The sequence below is a fragment of the Vombatus ursinus genome, unplaced genomic scaffold (assembly GCF_900497805.2).
Source record: "Vombatus ursinus unplaced genomic scaffold, bare-nosed wombat genome assembly UNPS02014893.1, whole genome shotgun sequence".
In the NCBI taxonomy this organism is placed as follows: Eukaryota; Metazoa; Chordata; class Mammalia; order Diprotodontia; family Vombatidae; genus Vombatus; species Vombatus ursinus.
The window spans coordinates 6,717,514-6,733,145 of NW_020954671.1; the positions used below are offsets into that span (position 1 = coordinate 6,717,514).

Genomic DNA, 15,632 nt, shown 5'->3' on the forward strand with positions numbered 1-15,632 from the left:
AGGACTTTTTCCATTATACATGTTGTTTTTGGAATGTTCCCCCTCACCATCCCTCCCCCCACTCCCCCCAACTAAAATATTCTTTCTCTAACATATATACTTGAGATTTGGTAGCATGGAATCTGTGATTGGACTATGACTCTAGAAGGGTACCTTTTTTTTTTTTAATTAATTTATTTTGATTTATCAACAATCACTTCCATATGCTTTTGAGTTTAAAATTTTTCTCTCCTTTTCTCCCCACCACCCTCCCCAAGATGGCGCACAATCTGATATAGGCTATGCATATACATTCCTATTAAACATAGTTTCACATTAGTGATGTTGTAAGTAAGAATTAGAACCAATAGGAGGAACCACCAGAAAGAGGAAACAAAACTCAACAGAAGAAAAAAAAATAGCAAATAGTATGCTTCGATCTGCATTCATAGTTCTTTCTTTGGATGTGGATAGCATTTTCCACACGCGGCCTTTGGAGATGTCTTAGATCCCTGTATTGCTGGGAAGGATTAAGTTTATCAGTAATAGTCATTGTACAACGTGGCTGTTATTGTGTACAACGTTCTTTTGGTTCAGCTCACTTCACTCAGCATCAGACCATACAAGTCTTTCCAGGTTTTTCTGAAGTCAGCCTGTTCATCATTTCTTATAGTACACTAGTATTGCATTATATTCATATACCACAACTTGCTCAGCCATTCCCCAATTGATGGGCATCCTCTCAATTTCCAATTCTTTGCCAAGGGGTACCTTATTTTAAAAGGAAAAGGATAGTGGAATGGGAGCTGGTGAAAGCGGGAGGATTGGAGTAACACTTTTTGTTGAGAAGGTGTATGGGGGAAATCTAGAAATCAGGGGAAGTTGTAAAGAACATTTGGGTCAAAATCATTGGAGATAGAAAAAATATTGGTATCAGAGTATACTATGAACTATCTCGATAGAGAGCTCACTTCAAGGACATAGATTACAACCTAGCTTAGAGATACGATATAGTATTGATGGGAAACTTCATGTATTTGGACTGAATTCAACTGAGTTCAGCTCGCTCTGACAAAAACCGAAGTTAATATTTTCTTGAAAAGGAGCAGTTACTTGCTGTGGCCAAAGTGATGGGAACCATCTTGTGTGATCCTATGAATGAGCACTCCATCTTAGCATTTTTGACAGTGAAGGGAAGGAAAGATGGTATAGTATTAAATTTGGGGAGAATATACTTTAGAATGTTCAGGGAAAACATAAATAGGATCACATGGTCTAAGATTCTGTAGGGAAGTTAGTCCCAGAGGGAAAGGACACTCTTAATGAAATTCTGAAGACACAAATAAATAATTCCATTGAAAAGTCAAAGGAGGAATTGTCTAAAAAGATTATTTGAAGGGGAGGAAGGGGGAGGAAATTTGGAACTCAAAATCTTATGGAAGTGAATGTTGAAAACTAAAAATAAATTAATATTAAAAAAAGGGGTATTTGAATTCATTGGGAATGTGTAGACCAACCAAAAGAGTTAGGAGTATTTCTCAGGGAGATTTAATTTCTTTCCTAAATGCTTTTAAGTGTTTATTGCCTCTAGATTATAAACTCAGGTATTGCCATTCACCATTAAAACTTATTTTACATTACTTCCTTTCACACATCATGGTTAAACTGGCATGTGTGCTGCTGTCCATACTTTGCCTTACATTTTTCATCTTGGTATGTTAGTACAAGCTATCCCCGTACTGGGAATGTGTTTCTTCCTAGCCTTTGTTTTGTTTTCCTAGCGTTTTCCAAAAAAATCCTTAGTTTTCTTCAGGGCTTGGTTCAAGTTCCACTTGCTTGATTTGAGGCTTCTCCTGCCTCAAATTATCTTGTAATTGCTCATCTGTTTACATATTGTATACATTGCCCTCCTTGAGGACAGAGACTTTTCCATATTTTTTTTGTGTCCTTAGCATCTACCATATAACCTAATACAGAGTATAGATGCTTTATAAATGTTGATTTGAATGAGTAAATATAGAACTCATCTTTTATTTTGCTTCTGATTTTCTACAAAGAATGACCTTTGGGCTGGAAATTATAGAAAAGCCCAGTTAGCCAACATACGTGTAAACACCAACTTTGTTCCACGCACTGAGTCAGATGTTATGGATAAAATACGATGAAACAGTTCATACTTGAAAGGAGCTTATGTTCTAATAGGAAAGACATTAAAATTATATATAGAATAAATATGAGGAAAATAAGTACAAAATACTTAAGTACAGTGTAAATTGGGAGGGAGGAAACTAACATTTAGGAAGAACAAGAAAGATTTCATGTAGGAAGCGGTGCTTGAGCTGTGTCTTGAAGTAAAAGAGGGATTGGATTCTATGAGGGAGAGTAAGAAGGGAGTACATTCCAGGTGTGGGGTAGACCAAAGCAAAGGCATGGAGATGGGAGGAGTGTTACATAAAGGCCAGTTTATGCTGGATTACAGAGAGAGAGCGAGAGATTGTGTGTGTGTGTGTGTGTGTGTGTGTGTGTGTAGGGGAGAGGGAGAGTAATGTTCTATGAAACTGGAAAGGGGTTGGGACCAGGTTGTGAAGGACTTTAAAAGCTAAATAGAGGAGCTACAGAGTTCATTGTGTAGGAGAGTGACATGGTCAGTTTTGCGCTTAAGGAAAATCGTTTTGGCAAGAGTATGTAGGAGATAGATTGGAGTAGGAAGAAACTTGAGTCAGGGAAATCAGTCAGAGTCACTTGCAGTAACCTAGGGGAGAGGTAATGAGGGCCTAAACTAAGGTGGTAGCTGTGTTAGTAGAGAGAAGTCAGTCTTAAGAGATCTTGTGCAGGAAAAAAATGGCAAGATTTGACAACTGGTTGAATATGTTGAATGAGGAGCGGAGGAGTTGTAGCCTTAAGCTACAAACTTGGGATACTGGAAGCCTTAGTAGTGCCTTCTATAGAAATTAGGGTTTGGAGGGAAAAGTTATATGTTTAATTTTGGACGTGGTGAATTTGAGATATATCTAGGTCATTGAGTTTGAAATATACAGTAGTTAATTGGGGATATGAACTGAAACGAAGGGCTTCATATAGATGGGCTGTATGTGTGTGTCATCTGCATAGAGAGGATAGTTAAATCCAGGGGAGCTGATGAGGTTACCAAGAGAGTTTATAGAAAGAAGATGACATCATAGAATAGGATCTTGGGGTACATACTCAGTTGAAGGATTATGATGTAGTTGATGAACTAGGAGTGGAATTGGAGGTATTCAAGTAGAAGAATAGTCACGCAGATAGGAGATGTAGGAAAGGGTAGTGTCTTGAAAACCCAGAGAGCAGAGTGTAGAGGAGAGGGTGGGTAATAGTGTCAAATGTAGCAGGCAAGTCAAAGAAGGACGAAAACTGAGAAAAGATCATTAGGTTGGCAATTCAGTTGAATAATAGTGTTGGAATCTAGAATGGTTGAGGAGTGAAAAGACAAGTGGAAGCAGTGAGTATACTGACAGCTTTTTTAAGGATTCTGGCTGTAAAAAGGAGAGATATAGGATGACAGCTTGGAGAGATGTATGCTCTAGTGAAAGTTTCTTAAGGATATGAGAGACTTGAGCATGGAGATGTAGAAAATTTTAGAGAGGGAGAAGATGATAGAAATTGCAATCTGCTGGAGAGTATAGGAGGAGATAAGATGAAGTACATATATTGAGTAGCTGGCCTTGGCAACAAGAATGGCCACCTTTTTGTCAGTGCCTGGGTGAAAGGAGGAGAGTGGGACATGATATCAAGGGGTTTTGAGATGAAGAGAGAGAAGAGGAATTGCACATCCATTCTCCTCAATTTTCTCAGTATAGTAGGAGCCAGGCTTCTCAGCTAAAAGAAAGAAGAAAGGGTGAGGTATGGGAGACTTGAAAGAAGGGAAGATTTGGAATAGCTTCTCTGGGTAGTGACCTCAGATAAACTATATTCCAGGGTCTTGAAAGAACTAGTGGAAGTGATTGCCCAGCATAATCTTTGAAAGATTATGGAAAATGGGAGAGTTGCTTCAGAGCTTGGAGAGCGACAAATATCTTTATTTTTGTGTAAGGGACAAGTGTTCCTTGCAAAACAAATCTGCTATTGTCAGCAAGGTAGAGAAATATGACCTCAGATGATAGTGCTTATTGAATGGCAGCAGCCAGAGTTGTTATTAGTGGTTTGGGTTTATTAATGGTGCCGAGCACCAGGAAAATGTTGTTATTGTGCTGTTTATGTGCTGTTTGACAATTTTTTTCAGGGATTTGGATAAAGGCATATGTGATATGCTTAGGTGACACAGATCCAGCAGAGAGAGCCACCATGTTGGATGACAGGCTCAGCATCCAAAAAGATATCTACTGGCTAAAGCAATGGGCTGAATCTAATAGGATTAAATTTGCTAGTGATAAATACAAAATACTACCCTGGGGTTTAAAAACAAAATAAGTACAAGGCAGGGGAGATGTGATGAGATGGTTTGTTTGAAAATGAAATGAGGGTTTTAGTGAATTGCAAACTTAATGTGCATCAGCATTAGAATGTAACAGCCAAAAGTATGCTAATACAATCTTATACTTCCTTAAGATAGGCATTGTATACAGAACTAGGGAGGTTAGAGTCCTGCTGTATTCTGCACTGGTTGGATCATCTATGCATAGGTACACAGAGATATGTAAATACTATTTTCCAAATATTTCTTTCTAGGGGGTCAGTGGAGTATAAAGAAGGAGGCTTCATGTCAGAGTATGCCACTTATTACCAAAGAGGAAGAAAAAAATGAGACTTCTAGTGAATTAGGTAAAGTTGAAGTGTCAGAAAATTCCAGAAATTTCATTTTAGAGGTTTCAAGAACTGATGATAAGACCTGTTTCCCTGAGCATTATGCAGATACTTTACCTCACTTCTGTAGTACATTCAGTACACTATACTATTAATCCATTCCATGCCACTTAAAATAGTAAAGGATTATAGTACAGTGAATATGCCGAACTCATAGAAGCAAGTCTTTAATATGATCTAATATGGTATTCATAGATTTTCCTAATTCATGGGAATCTTCAAGAACATCTTTTGCAAATATCAATGATTATTTTATTATTAGATTTTTAGGTATAAATGTTTTTCAAGTTTTTTGAATAGAAAAGGTAATGGCCACATGAAATGTTCTTGTTTTTTTAAACTAAATATCAATGTGAAACTCAACTAGATGAGTTTAAATTGATTAAAAAAATCATTTCATTAAAATGTCATGGATAGAAGGGATGTATAGTAGAATATAGTTATTTTAGAGCTAGACTTTCTTGTTTAGTATTTTGTTGGCAATAGAGTGTTCAAGGTGGTTAGATAGATATATAGATATACACATATATTTGTGTTCTTCAGCATACTCATAGCCTGATGAATTATGAAGTAGTTCCTAATGTCTCTTCATTTTCTCATTTGTACTGTTTAAGCAGTTGAGGCAAAGAATTCAAATAGTGTAAAGCAGATATTCATTGTTTAAGAATGCTGAAATTATACCTGTAAGAGAAAGAAAAGGACTTACTTTTTCAAATGTTTTTGCAGTGTAGGGAAAACACTAAAAAAAAAAAAAAAACGAAAAAAAATAGGGAAGACCATGAAACCATATAGGTATGACCTAAATAACATCCCTTATGAATTTAAAGTGGAGGTGATGAATAGCCTTTAAGGGTTTGGATCTGGTAGATAGAGTGCCTGAAGAACTACGGACAGAGGTTCGCAATACTGTATGGGAGGCAGCAACAAAAAATATTCCAAAGAAAAAGAAGAGCAAGAAAATAAAATGGCTTTCTGATGAAGCTTTACAAATAGCTGAGGAAAGAAGGAAAGCAAAAGGAAAAAGAGAAAGGGAAAGATATACCCAAATGAATGCAGAATTTCAGAGAATAGTAAGGAGAGAGAAGATTTCCTTAAATGAGCAATGCAAAGAAGTAGAAGACAGTATCTTTTCGACAAAATTAGAGGTATCAAGAAAATGTTTTAAGCAAAAATGGGCATGATAAAAGACAGAAATGTCAGGGACTTAACAGAAGTAGAAGAGATTAAGAAGTGGCAAGACTACACAAAAGAACACATAAGAAAGATCTCACCATCACTGATGTGGTTACTGATCTAGATTCGTACATTCTGGAGAATAAAGTCAAGTGGGCTTTGCTAACAGTGAGGTTAGTGGAGGTGATGTAATTCGAGCAGGGATATTTAGATCCTAAAAGATGAGGCTGTTAAAGTGCTGTACTCAATATGCCAACAAATTTGGAAAACTCAACAGTGGCCGCCGGATTGGAAAAAATCAGTTTACATCCCACTGCTGAAGAAGGGCAATGCCAAGGGATGTTCAAATTACCAAACAATTGAGCTCATTTCACATGCCAGGAAGGTTATACTCAAGATTCTGTAAGTTAGGCTTCAGCAATATTTGAACTGAGAATTATCAGAAGAGTAGGCTGGTTTTTGAAGAGGCAGAGGAACTAGAGATCAAATTGCCAACATTTGCTGGGTTATAGAGAAAAAGGAGTTCCAGAAAAATATCTACTTCTGCTTCGTTGACTACATTAAAGCCTTTGACTGTGTGGATCACAACAAAATGTGGCAAGTTCTCAGAGAGATCAGAGTACCAGATCATCTTACTTGTCTCCTGAGGAACCTGTACGTGGGCAAAGAAGCAACAGTTAGAACTGAACGTGAAACAACTGATTGATTTCAGAATGGGAAAGGAATACGACAAGACTGTATATAATGTTATTTATTTAACTTATGTGCAGAGTACATCATATGAAATGTCAGGCTGGATGAATCAAAAGCCGGAATTAAGGTTGCTGGGAGAAATATAAATAATCTCAGATATGCAGATGATACCATTCTTGTGGCAGAAAGTGAAGAGGAATTAAGAAATTTCTTGATGAGAGTGCAAGAAGAGAATGTAAAAGCTAGCATGAAGCTTAACATCAAAAAATCTAAGGTCTTGGCAACTGGTCCCATTGCTTCCTGGCAAGTAGAGGGAAAGGAAATAGAGGCAGTGTCAGATTTTATATTCTTGTGTTCAAAAATCAGTGTAGATAGCTGCTGCAGCCATGAGATTAAAAGACACTTGCTCCTTGGGAAGGAAAACTATATATATATGGCAAATTTGGACAGTATACGAAGGAGCAGAGACATTACCCTGCTGACCAAGGTCTGTATAGTCAAAGCTTTGGTTTTTCTAGTAGCAATGTATGGCAGTGAGAGTTGGATTGTAAGGAAAGCTGAGGGCTGCAGATTTGATGCTTTGAATTGTGGTACTGGAGAAGACTTGAGAGTCCCTTGGACAGCAAGGAGATTAAAGCAGTCAATACTTAAAGAAATTAATTTAGGCTATTCACTGGAAGGTCAAATACTGAAGCTGAAGCTTAAATAGGCTGGCCACATAATGAGAAGATGAGACTCATTGGAAAAGACCCTAATGTAGGAAAAGATTGAAGGCATGGCAGAGAATGAGATGGATAGATAGTGTCATGGAAGTAACATGTAAACTTGGACAGACTTTGAGAGATAGTGGAGGATAGAAGAATCTGGCATGCTGTGGTCCATGGGGTCACAAAGAATTGGGCACAACTGAATGACTGAACAATAACAGAGTAAAACAGGCTTTTTTAAAAAACCTGTTACAGTGTATCAGCATATTAATGAGCCAGCCATTAAAGACTTTTGGTTTAAAGCACTTATATGCTTGTGACTATCTCATGAAGTTAAAAAGAAATCTATACAATTTTTATAAGCCTTTTGCTCTTCACACTTATTATCTTTGCTTATAATTAAACCTCCTTTATCCAGCATGGTTGAGGAATAAGTTGTTTTGGACAAGTGAGGTTTCTAAAGTTACCTCTTTATACGTTAAAGCTTTTAGTTTAATTATTTTTTTATTGATTTTTCTCTTCTGTCCCCTACCTTCCCCCAATTCTCCCCCAGGATATATTGCACAATTTCTATGCCTTAAGGGGGAAGAAAGTGTACTTTTTTATCATATTTTTGACAAAGGAAGTTACAATAGATTTAGAGCTGAAAAGGATCTCAGAAGCTGTTAACTTTAACCCTGTTATAGCTTATTGTTTGTAGATTTAGAGTTGGAAGGGACCTTCAAAATAATCTAGTCTACCCTTATTTTACAGATGAGGAAACAGAGGGTGTGACTTATTCATTATTACATACAGAGTAACTCATTGAATTGACATTTGAATCCAGTTTCTTCTCAAAATCCTTTTTGAGCTCTTCCATGGCCTGGGACTGATTCATATTTTTCTTGGTGGCTTTGGATGTAGGAGTTTTGACTTTGTTGTCTTCTTCTGGTTGTATTGTTTGATCTTCTTTGTCACCAAAGAAAGGTTCTATGGTCTGACTTTTGCACAGTTTGCTCATGATCCCAGCCAATTACTTGACTATTAAACTCTTTGTTAAGGTAGGGGGTCTGCTTCCAATGTGGAGTATGTACTGTCCCAAGATTCAGGGGTTTTGTACAGCTGTTTTCAGAGATACTTCTAGGGACCTATAAATTTTCAGTTCTAACGAAGTGGTATGATCAAAGGCAAGGTGTTTATTCCTTTCTGGCCTGTGCTGTGGTGAGTGAGTGACCACAAGCACTCTTTTCTGCCTTGGAACTGTGAAACCGCTCCACCGCTGCCACAAGCTGCGTCACGCCAGTGCTCCCCCTTGCCCCAGGACCACCAACCAGGACTGCAACCCAGATCCAAGCATGGGCAAAGCAAGAGAATCCTGCTTCAGCACCAGTAAAGAGATCCCTGCAATCCCCCTTCTGATCAGCCATGTGATTCCTCCTCTGTCTATGGGCTGCAGAAGCACAGCCACTGCCCTTGGGGCTCTGCCAGGCCTGGGGTCAGACTGGGCATCTCTCTCAAAGAGGTCTGACAGACCTTTCCTACTGATCTTCTAAGTTGTCTTTGGTGTTTGTGGGTTGAGAAGTCTGGAAACTGCCATAGCTCCCCTTGATTCAGTCCCCTGAGGCCTGCTCCAGGTTTGCTGAGGCCTGGTTTTTGACTGTGTGGCCCACACTGAACTGTGCTCCTCTCCTAGTCCAGCACAACAGACCTTTCCAGTCAACCATTCAGGTTGTCTTGGGCTGGAAATTTGTTTCACTCTGCCTTTTTGTGGGTTCTGCTGCTCTGGAATTTGTTTAGAGCCATTTTTTACAGGTATTTGGAGGGGTTTGGGGAAGAGCTCAAGCAAGTCACTGCTTTTACTCTGCCATCTTGGCTCCGCCTCCTGAACCCAGATTTTCTTTCCATTGCTCAGCTGTCTGTAGAATTTCAGACCATGAACCTATAGAATAGGATATTTTGCTCTTTCTGAACTCTTAGAATTTATTCTCCTCAATTTAGGATCTTTGTTCCCAGTTCTTCTCCCCTGATTCTGAGATATTCAGGTGGCATATTTGGAGGGTGGCTTCTAAATTAGTGATGAGCCTTGTCTTTCTGTTGTCTGTACCAGCAGTTTCCAATGTTACATGTGTCTCAGAGGTCTGTTTCTCAGCCTGTTGTTTGTCATTTGGAATGTTGTTTTTTGGGAGGCAGTAGATAGAAAAGCAGAAAAGGAAAAGAAAAAAGCAGAAAGCTAGGCCTGACCTCTGGAGACGGAAGCTCAAGCCACTGAGCCTCTCTGACCCTGTTTCCCCTACTATAAACTATGAATGGTATTTGCACTGTCTGTTTCATAGGCTTGTTATAAAATCACCTGAGTTAATTTATGTAAAAGTACACTGTGTGACCTATTGTTATTTCCTTATAGAAAGCCTATTATTAATGTTGGTTAGATTTCTACAGTACTTCATGAAAACTTACTTAATTTGTAATATAGCTCAATCCTAAACCCAATCATGATCTATACCATTGTTTCTGGGGACGGGTAGGGGGTTATAACTATGACATCAGAAACAGATATCTCTTTTCTCTGAGACTTTAAGGAAGAACTCTTTCCTCACCCTATTCTCTCCCTAAACCTAGCAGAGTAACTTTCTTGTCTTCCACTTTTCTGATACCAGGTACTAGGGCTTTAGATATTCCTGGGATGGGATATCATAATGACTCTGGTTTCAAGTATAAGAACTTCCTAATCTAATCCACTGTGATTGGGAACTCTCAGTTTTTCAGCAGCATTTCTCTTGGTACTTTGGTCTGTAGAGATTCCTACAGGGACACTGATAGCAGCGGTTTGGGATCCGTATGGGTTAGGACTTTTTCCCTTTGGTCCTTGAGTAGGAATTATTGGCAGGAGATTTCAGAATAGCAGCAGCATCTCTGATGGTGGTGGGAGTAGACTTCTGACTTGTACGGATTCTATAGGGGGTTGGAAATTTTGGTTATGGTGGTATGTTTGGGATGCCCAGAGGAAGGGTTCAAAAGGAACCTTTTAATATATGAACTTGACAAACGCCAGTAAACATAAACATTTCCTGGTACAAAGAAGCATAGAAAAAGATGATTGTATATAAAACTAAATCTCTATACAGGTCATACTATAAAATTAAACATGGTAGTACCAAAACTGCCCTACTTGGTTGTATCACCTTCTGAACTCTCCTGCTCTCTTCTCTATTTTTAAAATATTTGTCTCTTCTTTTTCTTGGCATCACTGTTCCCCTCTCCCTCCTTCAAAAAACATTTTTTTTTTTTGTATAGCAAAACAAATTACCACATTGTTTGGATCTGAAAATGTATATTTCAATCTAACCTCTAGCCTATCACTTCTGCCAAAAAGTGGGAAACATGATTTATTATCAGTCTTCTGGAGTTATAACTGGTCATTACATTGATTAACTTTCCTAAGTCTTTCATAGTTTTCCCTTGCCATATTATGTTGTTGCTATTGTTCAGTTGTATTCTGACTTTTCTTGATCTCATTTGGGGTTTTCTTGGGAAAGACAGTAGAGTGGTTTGCCATTTCTTACTCCAGCTCATTTTATAGTTGAGAAAACTGAGGCAAACAGGGCTAAGTAACTTGCTTAGGGTCTCATAGCCAGTAGGTGTCTGAGGCCAGATTTGAACTCAGAGAGAGGAGTGTTTCTGACCCCAAGACTGGTACTCCATCCACTACACCATCTTGCTGCCCTATTATAGTCATTACGTAAATGGTGCACCCGATTCTGCTTCCTTCCCTCTCTATCAGTTCATATCGTAGGTTTCTCTGAATCTGTCCCTTTCATCCTTTCTTTATGATGCAATTTTACCTTCATATCCCATGATTTGTTAATCATTTCCCAGTTTATGATTATCCACTTGGTCTCTAGGACTTTGCTACAACAAAAAATACTGTCATAAATATTTTATGCATATGAATGCTTTTCCTCTTTTTTGAATTTCTCTGGGATTTTTTTTTTCCTTTGGGTTGTATTTATGTCTCCAGGTGAATTTTGTTGTTATTTTTTCTAGTTATAAAGTAACCCTTGGGTAGTTTGATTGGGATAGCATTGAATCTGTAAATTAGTTCAGGTATTACCATTTTTATTATATTGGCATGGTCCAACCATGAGTGGTTAATATTTTTCCAATTATTTGGGCTTATCTTTATTCTTACAGTGTTTTGTAGTTGAACTCATATAATTCTTTCTGTATCTTAGTAGGGGTACTCTCCATTCTGTGCTAATTTTAATGGAATTTCTTTTTCTATCTCTCCTACTGAGTTTTTTTGATAATACAGAAAAGCTGTTGGTTTTTGTGGGTTTATTTTATGCACCCCTGCTTTGCTTTATTTTATGCCCCCCTGCTTTGCTAAAGTTAGAAATTTTTCAAGTAATCGTTAGTTGAAATTTATGTTCTTCTGAGTAAAAAAATCATGTCTGCAAAGAATCGTTATTTTGTTTCCTTTTTGTCTATGCTTATTCCCTTAATTTCTTTTTCTTGTCTTTTTGCTAAAGCTGATATTTCTAGAGCTGTGCCAAATACTAGTGATGACAATGGAATGATTTATTGGAAAGGTCTCTAGTGTTTTTCTGTTATAGATAATGTTAGCTATTTAGTTTAGGTAGTTAGTTTAGCATGTTAAAGAATATTCCATTTGTTCCTATTCTTTTTAATATTTTTAACATAAAGGGATATAGTATTTTGCCAAAAGCTTTTTCTGTATCAGTTGATTGTTGTGTTTCTTACTGTTTTTGTTACCAATATGATCTGTTATATTTATAGTTTTTATAATATTAAACCAACATAGGATCATGGATTAGAGCTAGAAGAGACCTTTGAGAACCTTTGGTTCAACCTCCCTCATTTTACAGAGGAAACTGAAGCCAATAGAGATTAAGTAATTTGCCCAGTGTCACATAGCTAGTAGGGGTTATGAGGTATTTGAACCCAGTGCCTGACACATAGTAAATAAATAATAATTAATAATAAATATTTATTCTCCCACCCCCTTTTTTTTTGTTTCCTAGAGCTCCTGGTTTGTTTGGTTAGGCAAATACACATACACACACACACACAAAACCACTGAAGAACCCTAATGTTTACATATTCTTTACTCTTGTGTTTCAGAATTTTCCATTTTAATGCACAAACTCTTCTAATATAACTTTAGAGTAGCCTTTCACCTAAACATACATTTTTTGGATGACTAGATTTCAACATAAATGTTGAATTTCTAGAGTCATTCTGAAGGAAAATTTCATTTGCAGATTAGAGTTGTAATTTCTTATATTCTTAAACCAATATGATTGAGGTTAGAAAATTTCTTTCTGTACTGTTATTTAATATTTTCAGTATTGAAATTAAAAACCTGTATTTAAGCCATGTAGTTTATGTATAGTATAAAGAAGTAAAAGTACTCAAGGAGCCAGCTGTCAGTTATCAGAATAAATATACTTATCTTCCTATTTTTGGGCCCTAATAAAATGAAACTATAGATAGTACAGGAAGCATTGTTTGTTTTCTGGTGCCATCTATTTAAACCTATTGAACTTCTAAATTTTCTTATGCCTTTCAGTACCTAAGAGGAAAAGAAGATGCTGAACAAAGAACTTGGACTGTAGAGTTTTATGCAATCTGAATTTCTGGACAGTTAAAATCTTTATGTGATGAAGATGAAGACTGCAGATATTAAAGCCAGCTGTTCCCTGTTTATTCTGGACTACCACAGTAGTCCTTTGTGAAAATTGGTTTCCAGTGGTATTTATATGCACTCAAAATTGCCTTAACACATTTGTGGCCATGCTAATTATTACATATTCTTATTTTACATTGACCTTTAGTTTAACTTGAGATGTAGATTACATTGTCCTTAATCATAGATTAATTTATGACTTGAATGAAACCATCATATACCTTATGTGGGTAAGTGCAATAAGTATATTTTTCTTCATTACTACTAGACTGTAAATTCAATGAGATAATGCCAGTGCTTAGCACAATGCATTGCATATTGTAGGTACTTAATAAATGTTGAAAGTATGAGTATAGTAAGTTCTTAATAAATGTTGAATTGAAATGCTTTGTTTTATTTTTACATGAAACTCCTCTTGATAGTTCCTACTGTCAAGATCATGCTTAGTTGCTAGTTTGTAATCAATCTAACCATATCAGTTACTTTTAAAGCCTCCTTTGTTTTAATGAACTTTAAATATCCAGACCAGTTAAATAATATATTGACTAATCTTGAGTACAAGCATAATTTAATATGTATTATTTCTAGGTAGTTATTAAAACCTTCCAAATAAAATTTTTAAATTTAACATCTTAAGTACTGCTGTTTATTGAACAAAAAAGATTCTGACGTTGATCATGCTGCAAAGACTTCTTTCATGTTCCTCACTAGAGTTTATCTATTTTCAATGAAAAAAAAAGTTTAAAAGAAAAAAGCTACACTAAGTCTGGAGAAGCTCTCACCAGTAGTCCAGCCACTTGGTGTGATGACAGCCACTTGGTGTGATGAATTCTTTGGCCATAGCAATCCCTGAAATGAATAAAAAATTAAAATGGCCATAGTACTTTGGGGCACTTTTCCAAATGTGATGGTGACAGTGTTGGACAAAGTGCCAGAGAGTGCTAAGAATCCCAACCTTTTTAGGCAGTCTATAATAAAAATTATCTTAGCTGTTGGTTTCTTACATATGGTTATCCATTGACCATTAAGTGGATAATACTACCAGAGGAATTGAATCATAGCAATCTTGACATCTTTATTATAAATAAAGTCAGAAGACAAAAGGAAGTTGAAGTAAAATAACAGCATGACTCCGTTCTCCTTGAAGCAAGTGAAGGAGTTGCTGCAATTGGTTTTTATCATGTGTCCTGAGCCAACAAGAGAATTACTGCATGGAATATTTGGTTATCTTGCAGTGCGCAGATAAACATTTATAAGAAGACCACCATAATTGCCACTTATAGGAACAGAAATTTTAAAAATTCTATGAAAAAATTCATGATACCATAAAGTTAAATTAGTATATATTTGGTAACTCCAGTGAAAAGATAAGGTAAATAAATAAGGAGAGTGGCAAAAATAATGATGGAAAGCATGATTCAGGATTAAACAGAAGACTTACATAAATATTTTCTTCATGAAGAGAATTGGGAAATGTTCAACATTGTAGGTACCAAATAACACTAAAATTAAAATTCAGTTTATTTAAATAGACAGAAAACTACTGCTTGCCAACGGGGGAGTTATTTTTGAATCAACTGTCTCTGTAGAATCAGGCTACTGACCTATCAGAGCAAAGGTCAAAGTCAATGCCAAACCAAAAGAAAGAATTAAACATGAAAAGCAATGGCCTGAAACTGAGGCAGGTACAACCTAATCTATTTAAGTTGTTGCTGCTTAAAAATGGGAAATAGATTGCTAAGATAAACTGTTTCTATTTTCTAAAGAAGTTTGACAAATTTAAGTAAAGTGCTACATTGTGGGATAAGCACCTAGTGGAGAAAGCAGCCAAGGGGATAAGGTAAGAGGAAGCAGTGCAATTCAGGTCCCCCACAGTTACATGAACAAAAGTCTCAGAAGACTGCCAGATGGCACAGGCTCTTTATTTTCCACCAGACTGGATTTAGTATGCCCTATGCCAGTCCCTTCTCCTCACCTTCCCCTCCCTTTCAGCTTGCTTTCATGTTTTGTCTTCCCAGTTAGAATGTAAGACCCTTGAGGGCTTTTTGCTTTTATTTGTATTCACGGTGCTTAGCACAGTGCCCGGCACATAGTAATATAAGCCTTTAGTAAATGCTTGTTGATTAGATGAGATTGAGTAGTAATCTGAAATCTAAGGAGAAGCTACAGTGGGTCATCAGCAGAAGATCAAAAACTCAACCCACAAGCAAATGACCAAGGGCCGGAAATGAGGAACAAGGGCAGGACAGGATCATGAAACCAGATGCTGGATACAGAAGCAGGATAATAGGTATCTTGGACTCAGCTCCCGAGTGAAGAAAAGGGCCTTGGTAACTGTTGCAGCTATTCCTGATCCCCAGAGGGTGGATTTGAGGTTTAGGACTCAGTCCCTGGACAGAGAGTTCTATCTCTCTAACCAGGGAGAAGGGACCTTGTACTATTCCCCCAGGCATGGCCTCTAAACTTAGGAGCTGTAGTAAGTAGTAGTGTGAGAATCTAATGCTGTTATCTTAACCAGGAGAAGGGGATCTTGTATCCAGACCCTTTTAGGAGGA

The 15,632-nt window shown here is 37.1% G+C and overlaps 1 protein-coding gene across 1 annotated transcript in view; it reads left to right on the forward strand.

Annotated features, from left to right (window-relative positions):
* SNAPC1 (small nuclear RNA activating complex polypeptide 1) overlaps nucleotides 1–13,396 on the forward strand; it is a 37,003-nt gene extending 23,607 nt beyond the window's left edge. Inside the window, exon 9 of the mRNA XM_027842887.1 lies at nucleotides 12,961–13,396. Coding sequence (XP_027698688.1) covers nucleotides 12,961–12,986 — 26 coding nt within the window. The 3' untranslated portion in view covers nucleotides 12,987–13,396. The remainder of the gene's footprint in view (nucleotides 1–12,960) is intronic.
* The last annotated feature ends 2,236 nt before the right edge of the window (nucleotides 13,397–15,632 follow it).